Below are 11,170 nucleotides of genomic sequence, written 5' to 3'. Positions count from 1 at the left end.
GATAGATAGATAGATAGATAGATACAGTAGATAGATAGGTAGATAGATAGATAGATAGATAGATAGATAGATACAGTAGATAGATAGGTAGATATATAGATAGATAGATAGATAGATGGATAGATAGATAGATAGGTAGATATATAGATATACTTTATTGATCCCAATTTGGGAAATGATGTTGTCACAGAAGCAGTGTGTTCAACATTAAAATACAAATACTTACAAAAGTGGAATAGAGAATTAACAACTATAAATGAAAATGAAAGCAGTATATCAAATATAAACCATATCAAATATTCTGAATAATAAAAATGTTCATATAAAAAGTCCAAAATAGTCATTTCTCCGGCATATATAAATATTTAACGTTGGTGACATTTTCAACTTTTTACTTCTGAATCAGTCTTTGGATTCAATTCCCCGGCCACATGTATACTAATGTTTGTCGGTTGATGACAAAGATTAATATCTGACAGTCTTTTCAGCTTGCGAGCCAGAGAACTGGTCGTAACGACCAACTGTCAGCGTGGGTTTGGCATCCCATCACTCTGTTACTGAAGAAGTGCAGAACAGCATCTGCTGCAGCGATGCTTGTGATAACAGGTGTCTCAACCATAGGATTGTCGGCTGGTTGCCTTGGAAACAGATGTTTGAAAAACCCTTCCTCCTGCCACGTTTCCCTTGTTCCTTCTTTTTTGTTCTCGCAGTCTCTATCTCATTGTTGATTTGTATCCTCCATCTTGATGCCTTTGATGTTTTGCCTGTTTTCTTTGCTGGTTTTCCTCATCCGTACTCACTGATCTTCTTTTTCTCCCCACAGTTGCACCAACAGTGAGAATTGTTCCTCCACCTGGAATTATGCGAGAGGGCGACTCGCTCAGCTTGACCTGCTCCGTCACTGGGAACCCTCTGTAAGTGTGTGTGTGTGTGTGTGTGTGTGTGTGTGTGTGTGTGTGTGTGTGTGTGTGTGTGTGTGTGTGTGTGTGTGTGTGTGTGTGTGTGTGTGTGTGTGTGTGTGTGTGTGTGTGTGTGTGTGTGTGTGTGTGTGTGTGTACATGTTCTAAAATGCTATGTGCTAAAGTAAATTACTTTTTTTTTGGACATATTTGTCCTTTACTTGAGTTTATTTATTTCCACTTATTTCTACTCCCCATTATAGAGGCAAATAATGTACTTTTTGCTCCACTACATTTATTTAACACTCACAGTTACTTTTTACATATAAAAAACATGTGATATGTTATAATTCAGTACTGTACTGCTAATCGACACCGTATTTCTAATATCTAAATTTGCTCCACAATGACGCACTACAACACTACAATGCTCTTACATGTATGAAAACAGGATAAAAGAATAACCATACTAAAATCAGACTGTGAAATAATATTCTCCATAACAAGGACTTTTACTTTTGATTCTTGAAATACATTTAGCTGAAAATACTTCTGCGCTTTTACTAAAGTTACATTTTGAAATGACGACTTTTACTTGAGTATTTTAAGACCATAGTATTTGTACTTTTGTACTACTAGTAAAGGATCTGAGCACTACTTGAATATACTGTAATGGCACAACAACTGTAGAACCTCACAATATGTAAGTAACAAACACATGCACATATAAACACACACACAGGTTAATGCTGCTCAGCTCATGTGCTATATTTGGTACGCAAGTCAAAGTGGTTTGAAAAGGTATTATATATTTGTAGTTTGAAGTTCAAAAAAGAAATTGAATCATTAATTTCACCTTCAGCGATAAATGAAACGGCGGAGCACAAAGCGCTGCTTGTGAAGCCTGGTTGTTTTGTGTTTCTCATTCCATAATGAATTCCTGACATAATAATCACAGAACTATGAAAGGTTTGTCTTGACAAAGCGTTTGTGCTTGAAAAGCTGAAAAGAGTCCCTACACATCGGCTTAAGGACACACAGAAAGCGTTTGATTGATGGCGACATGGAGGCTGCCAAGTCCAATGACAACGTTTCACAAACACTACATTTTTACAAAGTGATGCTGCGGGGCAGCAGTTATTCACACATGGGAATAGTTTGAAGCTATGATGAGGATAGCATTGAGGTGGTAACATCAGCAAACAGCTGCTAGCTGCAGGTAGCTTCTACACAGACAGACACAAGCCTAAAGGGTTCTACTTTCAAATCTGGCAATCTGTTTGGAGGCTTTAGGTCATTTCAGTTCACGCATTTACCCAGAACCCCTTAAGTGCAGGATAAGTATAAAATAGGCTTGGATTTAGCTGCCTAGAGTGATTGCAAAAGTGTCTGGTAATGTGTCTTTGTACTTTTCTCAGAGCAATACTCAAAAAACTATCAAAATGTAAAAACAATATGATGATAATTTAAGAAACTGCAGATTTCTATCATAAACACAAGCATACACACAGATGAACACACACAGCTATGAGTTGGTAGGGCAGTTTGTTTGATTCATGGGCCATACAGGCGGATCAGAAAGATGATCTTTGAATATCTACAGATCGCTTTATTACAGACACTGTTTATTTTAGGAATAATTATTATCCACTTTGTTGAAAACTGTGGAATAACCTCTTCCTGCTCCAGTGAAGTGTTCACGGGCCGCTGCAGAAATCTTTCTGGAAGGAGACCAAATGAGTGCGCCTAAAGCAGGACATCACTGTAAGGAGGACATTTGCACTTCAACATCCCTCAATATTTTTAGAAAAAAGGACAAATTAGTGAGAGCTTCTTCCCTTTGGAAACCTCAAATAACTGCATTCAAAAGGTCTTACTCTTTTCTCTTCATTATTTGTTGTTGAAACTAAGTTGACCTCTCTATATATACAGTAATTACCATCCTACATAATTCCAGGGGCCTTTTTCAGAAACCTGAAGTAATAACCAAGTACAACTAATGTTCCACAACTACATTCCCTGTAATTACTGCAAGATATCAAAGTGCTTTGTAGGAAACATTATATTAGACATGAAAGGCGACTCCGTCATCAACTTTCTTTTAAGGAAAGTATTAGGAAATAGACCATCAAAATGTATGCTAAAAATAGAGTTAAAACACTGTTAAAAAGCATCTAATCACCTGAAACACAGAGTAAAACACATATATAATAATATGATCTAATCTAGTGATGATGAATGGATGGATAACAGTTTAAAGATTTTTGGGGGTTGGAGATGATCAGATTTTTGAAAGAATTCTGAGATGAGGAAAGCATGATTGAACTATTGAATTGACATGTTTCTCTAAGCTTTCATCCCAAATCATACCCATAACTTTGTTGTGAGTCAAACCAAAGGAGTCTAGTAAATCACATGTAGTTTTAAAGCATTAATAAACCAATCAGGATTTTTGGAATCACGATGTCAAGGACGGTTTGTGCTACGGTTTGTATTTTTTGGACTACAGGCAGACAAAAACTGTTTGATCTACAATGTATGACATGCAGGACAGAGAGAAACATCTTAAGACGAATGAATGAAAGCGACCAGAAGAGTGAGGACACCAACATAGGTGACTTGGTAGATGGTGACTTGTGATGGTATAGCTTCGAAACCCAATCAGCAGTCAACACTTTTAGGAGCCAGCTCTGAAACAAAGCCGTTCTCCGAGGTGTTCACAGCCCTTTGTGCACTTTCCAGAAGGGTATTGGGTCCTAAGCTCTTAAACCCTCCCCTAGATGGTCCGTCTGTCTGTGGGCATCTAGTCCGGTAAAGCTCCTCCAGTAAGGCCTCATGCAGCCAAGGTGTGTGCATATGTGTGTTTGTGTGTGTGAGGACTTAAGTGAAATCCCACAGTGAGAACTGGCTGACAAACGTATTGGCTATATCCCAGCTAAAGCTTTGTAACGGCTGGTTTGGGACCGTGTGTGTTTGTGTGGTGCATCTACGCGTGTGTGATAGTGAGAGATGGGACAGCAGGCCTCACTGGACTCTGACCCTCATCTCACGCTGGACTGCACCACACACACACACACACACACACACACACACACACACACACACACACACACACACACACACAACACACATATTACAGTCCCCTTGTCGGCCTCCTGCCTGCTCCCTGACCCTGTTAACTGCCTGTTAAGTATTAATGACCAATTATCTGCCACTTCCTTTTGGTGGAGGGGTACACTCATTGTTTGTCTGTTCTTAGGAGAGGAGATGGAGACAATGTCTTGTAATTTCACTTAATTGCCTGCTTGTTTGTGTGTGTTTTTTTTTAACTGTGTGGGAGTACAAGTATAAATGTGTGTGTCAGAGAGATGAACAAGGGGGAGTTTTGTTGGTGCGTTTAGGGTGAGCGAGAGAGTGTGTGTGACTAGGCAAGAAAGAGGTTTAATTAAACGTCCCGAGGGATTAGAACCCAGATGAGTCAGGATGGTAATCTGGCCAGGGTGGCTTGAGTCATGACACTCAGCCTGCCTCACACATTTACACACACTGCGATGTTCGCCAGGATGTCTCTGTAATCCTCGCACCTCCTGTCTGCTCTGCCTCCCCGTCTTTCATGACCAATTCATTTAGTCTGCCTGCTCCTTCCCTTCATCTCCCAGCACACCATCTCTTCTTCTCTCTCGAGTTACACTCTCTTCCCCCCGTATAAATGTTTTTCCTCCGCTCGGCACATCTGACACCTTATTTCTCTCTCATCTGCCCTCCTTTCCCTCCTGCCAGCCCTTTCACACCATCACCCGCCCTCTGACCATCCATCTCTCCATAATGTGTCAGGATGCAGCCCTCAGTTGCCATTGGCTCCTTCTCCAAGCCCCTTCTACACTTTCTTCTCTTGTCGACTTCCCCCTGTGGGCCTTTTTACTCTCCTTTCTCACCTCTCTTTATAGCTTCCCCTGGCGCCTGTACTTCGATCTCTTTTCTTTTTTTACCTCCTCATTTTTTAATAACATTTAGCACCTCCGGTGTTACTAAATGTGTTTAAGACTAGTGGGATACTTAGAGGTAGTTGTTGCGTGGCTCATGAGCTTCACTATCTCTCTGAAGAAACAACACAGGATTCCTGAATGTAGGTTTCCAAGTTGCTAGCGTTAGCAGCGAAATAAAACACGTACAAAGGTTATTTTTATTTGACCAATTTTGTTCGGTATTTAATTTGCCATTCTCAGCATTTTTTGCAAAAATGTACTTTCAATATAATGTTACCCCAAATACATAAAGAATTAAAGCAAATGATAAAGGTTAAAGAGGTCATATTATGCTAATGTTCACGTTCACATATGTATTTTGTGCCTCAACAACATGTTTGCATGCTTTAATATTTAAAAAGTGTGATGATTGGTTAGCTGTCCGTCTCTATTGTGATTGGTCAACCGCTAATAGATGTCCCACCCCTTGCACAACAACCTTTATAACACACTACAGGAAAGGGAAAACCCCAAGAGCATAATAGGCTAATTTCCCCTCCTGTGGTAAAGGATAACCACTTCCCAAAGCTCAATTCCCTTCAAAGAAGCGAACACAATCAGTCCCCATCTCTACTCTGAGATACTAATATAAATATGGCTGTGATATAATTACAAAGTTTCAAATAGGTGTGCCTGTTATTGAAAAACACATTTCAAGCGACATATTACTGTCGAGCACCTGTGGTTGAATCGGTAATAGAAAAACTGGAATCAATTATATGTGTAAAGACAGTAGAGGTTGACCTTTTTGCGGTTATGTTTGGGTATTTGTATATATGAGTGTGCATGCATGTGGGAAGCTATTTGAAGCCAACTCTGCATCACGATGGAATTTGAAATGAAATGTCAAAAGCTAACAACTATTTTAATTAACATTGAATCTATTGATATCTTTTTGTATTCATTTACTAATGGGCTTTGAGATGTCAACAAAGACATGACAAGTTGCCCTCCTCAAATTACTTGTTTTGCTCAAAAGCCAAAGATACTCCATTGAACAGCCAATCCTGTCATTGGGAAACCTTGAAACTGCACATTTCTGACTTTCTTCTTTGATAAATAAAACAAAATCGAATATGTTTTTAATGAAACCTCTCTCCGTCTCCTTCCTTAGGCCCAGGAACATCCAGTGGTCCAAGATTAACGACACCTTACCAGAGAGAGCAGAGATTTCCGGCCCCAACTTTCAGATTTCCCGCCTCAGCCAATTACACAACGGGACGTACTTGTGCCAGGCCCAGAACAACTTTGGACGCGCTGCCGATCATTACACCCTGCTGGTGTACGGTGAGTAACTATGGCTGACAGTTGAGTACATGTTTTCTTTAGAATTTCCAAGAGTGCTTGAAATGTTTTCTTTATTGATTCATCTTCTCCATTGTTTTCGTTCATTTCCAGTCCTGGGTAATTGTTAACTGCTCATAATAATTGTTCTTCCAATGGATCTTTTGCTTGTTGCATTTGTTGTTCTTCTGTTCTGATACTGTTTGGGAGAAATCTTTTACATTTCATCGGTCCTTTTATCTCCCCAGTGTCTTTGGAGTCTGGGTATTCTAGCGCTGGGCAACAGATCCATTAAATCCTGACGCTTGTCTCATCTGTCCTTCGGTTTTATTTGTTTTCCTGTTTCAGTACACAGCAGGAAACCTCTGCTAAACCTTCTGCACAATTGATTCAACAGAGATATTGATTCCAGAAGAAGAACGAAGGCTACCGTGCTCAGAAAGTAGTCACCAACATCATTATTCAGGCTTTTCATTGTAAAGAACCAATGTATCGTGTACCCTGTGACCCCGTCCTCACTTCCCTGAATTCAGAGTAACTTTATTCCTCAAGTGCAATAAATAAAACTTTGAGATGTTGTGACAGCTGCATGCAATTCTCAAGACAAGTTTACAAGTAGGAGAAGAAGAAGACAACACAGAGTTCAAAGTAACTTTTCAATGCGGGATCTGTTGGAACACTGCGTTTTACATGGTTTACATTTGGCAAAACAACAGGGGTGGAACATATGTGGCATTTAAAATTCAGGCAAATCAACTTTGCCTTAGCAGAAGTATCAGAGGCGGGAGGAAGATGTGGGTAAGGGGGCTTCTGTTGTCAGGTTTTACAAGTTCTCCAAGATGTTGCACCTCGATTCAGTGGTGGTAAATTCTTAATGAAGGTTGACCCAGATAGACTGCACACCGTGGCTCTGAGAAAATGACAGCGATGCTTGCAACATCACATGAAAATCATCTCATCTCGATAAAGTTATTCCTCAGAAAATGTGACAAATTGGCCAACTTTCTCCCTGAGTTTGAAGCACATTTTGAAAACAAGCTTTCGATGTGATTTATGTTGTGTGATCCGCTCATGAAGCAACTGAGTACACTTGCAAGAAAAAAGGGAACAAAATAGGGATTGTGAGATTTTAATGGGACAGTTGAGGAAAGTTAGCGCTTCATTAAGACTTCTATGGTTTTGGCCTGATTGCTCACACTCCCCTGTCACTCAGCAGGTTTGATCTACCCGTCCCCTGCAGGCAGCTCCTGTCATCGCACCTTAAGAAATCTGAAGGAAGAAGGGCGGAGAGACATGATATATTATGTAAAAACAAAATGTAATGCAGCGCCCCCACATCTATCCATCACACTAAAACTCTCTTTCTCTCACAAGTGCACACAACAATCACACACTCTTGTACAAGCTTGTCTAGCATCAAAAGGCGCACGTAATGGCAGCTTTCCACAGGCATCAAGGGTGGCAACAGTGGCAAGATGAAAGGTGACATCGCCACCCACTCTGCCTCTCTCTTCGTCTTTTTCTCTCTGTCTTTCTCTCTCTCTCGCTTTCTATCCTAGAAGGTTAGACATGCCAAGCTTTGATGTGCGTTGCCACCTCTGTAGAAAAATGTTCTGTCCTCCTCCTCCTCAGCCTCCTCCCTCATCGTTTTTAGCAGTCTTCTTCACGGTGTCATTTCCTCTTTTTCTACGATTCATCATTTGTCATTCTTTGTTTAATGCCGCTGCTCCGCGCTGGTCATTAATTTGATTGATACTTTTTTGTCATATCGTCTCTTATTATGAAAAAGAAGTACATGCAAAGTAAGACATCTTGCCTCGACATAAATCCATAAAATCCACATAACCAACATAAGCCAGGCTGCAACTCCTCTGCTCTGCACCACGGATTTCCAGCAATCAGCCTCTTAAATCCTCCCGCTGTAGCCCTGTATCAGTGCTGGTTTGCTCTACTTCAAAAGATATGCACTCGCCCACTGGGCAGATTGTTTAAAACCTTATCTCCTACAGCTCAGAGTTGTTGATTTAGCCATCGAATTAATAATCTGTATGATTTAAAGTCATGCCACAACTAATAATAACTGGCTAACCTGGTGTCACTCCTTACGCAAGGATAGTCATACACACTCCTTGCATTCAGCCGAACATCTTTGCAGGGATATATATGCACTTATGAATGTTACATAATCATAAGAAGGTGTTTGTTTTGCATGACTGCCAATCTAAATACATCTATGGATCATTTAATACAGTGTTAGCGAAGTGCTATGTTATGATTAAATATAAGTTCATTAGTCAATATTGAATACAAATATGAATCCACAAAGATGACTCTTCTAACACTCAGCACCCACTTTGTTATTGCAGGCGTATTTATTGAATTTTTTTAGATAGTGAATATTTCATTTTGTTCCAAAGTACTTCATATGTAGATGGGGATAGTGATAGATAACTCCACTTCTCCATTACTCTCTTTGTGTCCTTACTTCTCATATTATCCCTCCTCTGTTGCCTCACCCTTTTCCCCATTCCTTTCCTTGACATCCGTCCTCATTTAATCTACCCGCTGTTCTGTTCATGTCCACTTCCTCTTCCCCCCCCACCCCCTCACCCTTTCCACTGTGTTTCACCTTGCCACCAGTTTGCCCTCTGTTTTCAGTTCATCTACAGTTCAGTCTCTTTATTCAAGGAACACCTAGGTTTCTTAGAATATGGCATGGAGAGTGTGTGGGAGGAGTTAGGAAGGGAGAGATCGAAAGGAGGAAGGAAGGGGTAGAGAGGGTAGGAAGAAGTGATGGAGGAGTACAAAGGGAGAGAAGAAGGGCGATGGAGGTTGAACGCAGGTTAACATTCAGTATGTCCGTTTAGTTGGCTCCTAGCCTTTTCCCAGGAAATCCCAGGGTGCACTGGGGGAACAAGGTGGGGGGAAGGGCTTTAGGATGTGTGTTGTATAAGTTGACTCAGCAGAAAAGAAACCATTTTATTGCAGGTGCAGAAAAACAACCACCAGTGATCTCTCTCGTCTTTCTCCTTCTCATTCCGTGTCAACCTTCCCTCGGCGATTGTTATCTGCCGCCAGGGTGTGTACACAGAGTACAAACTCAGGCAAAAGTGGCTGCCAATTTGTCACAGGTGCTTTAGGCGCTGTCACTTTATGAGGGAGATGGGCTTAATGCTGGCAAAGGGGAACAAAGAGCAGGAGTTGAGAAACTCTCCGGGGAGCCCGCTGTGGCAGAGACGTGACGCATTGGAGCTGAGCTTCATTTGACTGGTCACACTTGGGTGTATTTGGAACTGTGTGTGTGTGTGTGTGTGTGTGTGTGTGTGTGTGTGTGTGTGTGTGTGTGTGTGTGTGTGTGTGTGTGTGTGTGTGTGTGTGTGTGTGTGTGTGTGTGTGTGTGTGTGTGTGTGTGTGTGAGTGTGTGCATGCACTTTGATGTGTTAATAATTTAGCGTGCGCATAGCTAATACAATTTCTGCAACTTTCACAAAGTCACTATTGAAATAAATGGGAGAGATGGTTGTGATTGAATCAGAGTGCACACATTACACACACACACACACACACACACACACACACACACACAGAAAGTGTCTGCTGACTGGTGGAAAAAAAGGATGTAGCTGCTGTTGGTTGTTCCATATCTGTGCCACCATTGTTAAGGAGGAATTGGATTTTTATATGTGTGAATATACGCAAAGGTGCGAGTGAATGTGTGTGTGTGCATGTGATTGGGAGGAGGGTGTTACTGATTGTCTGGTGAAAGCCTGGAGGGATCCGTTATGTAATTGAACATCGCTGTTGCACTCAGATGAATCGCGGAGCCAATAAAACCCATTAGAATTGAATTGCATGAGAGAGTGTGGGAGATTTGGAGAAACAGAAAAAGGAGAGGACGAGGTACAGATGAAGAGATGAGGATTGTTAGTTTGAATATATGGGAATTACTTATGTGTACATGTTGTGCAAAACAGAGCAGGAAGTGATCACAAGGGAGGGATTAATTGTTCTTTCTCCGGAGGTTTTTCCTTATACGATGTGAGGGTCTAAGGACAGAGGGTGTCATTTTTCTCACACTGATATTCTGAACAAACTGTGCTGTTGTATTAACTGTGGGCTATTTTTATTATATGTACAGCACTTTGGCTCGACCAAAAATCGTTTATAAATGTGCTATATAAATAAAACTTGATTTGATTATATAAAAATGTACTGTATATGGAAAGCATATGATAGAAATATGAAATTATAGAAGCACAGTGAGATAGACAAGGATGCTAGGTGACCAGGGATTAGTCTGTGTCTCTCTGGCTGTTGTAATAAGCCGTCAGGATAATTGGAATACTGAAAAACTAAATGTAATGAAGTGAGACTTTCAAAAAACATCAAATGAGAATGAAAGTGTAAAAAGGTTGGAGGGATGTGGCAGTGGGGAGAGATAATGGAGAGAACATTTTCCAGTTTTTCTCCACAATCCTCTTGACGCCTGGTTGAATTTTGAATGAGTCATCATCAGCCAATCAGTGTTCGAGGTTATGGCCTTAAAGGTGGACCCCTGACCAATGTCCAGCATTTAGTGCACTGATTGACAGTGAGAGAAACCACTGCTCTCGGCAAGGCTCTTTTAATCGGGGAACACGAAAGAATAACAGTGCTCATCCAAAATGGCGCCGCAGTATCCTCAGGCACACTACTGCGAGAATGAGATACGACAAGGAACGTCATTATCGCAAGTGCCGCCACATCCATCCCTGGAAATAACATGGGCTGTGTGCCTGATTGGCAGCCATAGAGTGTGTTAATGAATAACAATATGATGTAGGGAGAAAGAAAAGGACGCTATCGGCCAAGAAAACGACAGCTGTATGGCATTCTCCTTAATTAAGTTGAAGAGAGGGAACGTAGTTACTGAGGAGTGAAACCAGAGAGGCAGTGGAATGAAGGAAAATGAAGCAGGGGGGG

At 41.1% G+C, this 11,170-nt stretch overlaps 1 protein-coding gene across 2 annotated transcripts in view; it reads left to right on the top strand.

Annotated features, from left to right (window-relative positions):
* Nucleotides 1–11,170, top strand: part of cadm4 (cell adhesion molecule 4) — a 40,948-nt gene that overhangs the window by 23,112 nt on the left and 6,666 nt on the right. For both annotated transcript variants that reach the window (XM_010797871.1, XM_010797872.1), the window contains exons 5-6: nt 824–914; nt 6,039–6,211. In XM_010797871.1, the coding sequence (XP_010796173.1) occupies nt 824–914; nt 6,039–6,211 (264 nt within the window). The remainder of the gene's footprint in view (nt 1–823; nt 915–6,038; nt 6,212–11,170) is intronic.

This window comes from Notothenia coriiceps, unplaced genomic scaffold, assembly GCF_000735185.1.
Source record: "Notothenia coriiceps isolate Sejong01 unplaced genomic scaffold, NC01 NC01_scaffold00038536, whole genome shotgun sequence".
In the NCBI taxonomy this organism is placed as follows: Eukaryota; Metazoa; Chordata; class Actinopteri; order Perciformes; family Nototheniidae; genus Notothenia; species Notothenia coriiceps.
This window is presented reverse-complemented; position numbering and strand designations above follow the sequence as displayed.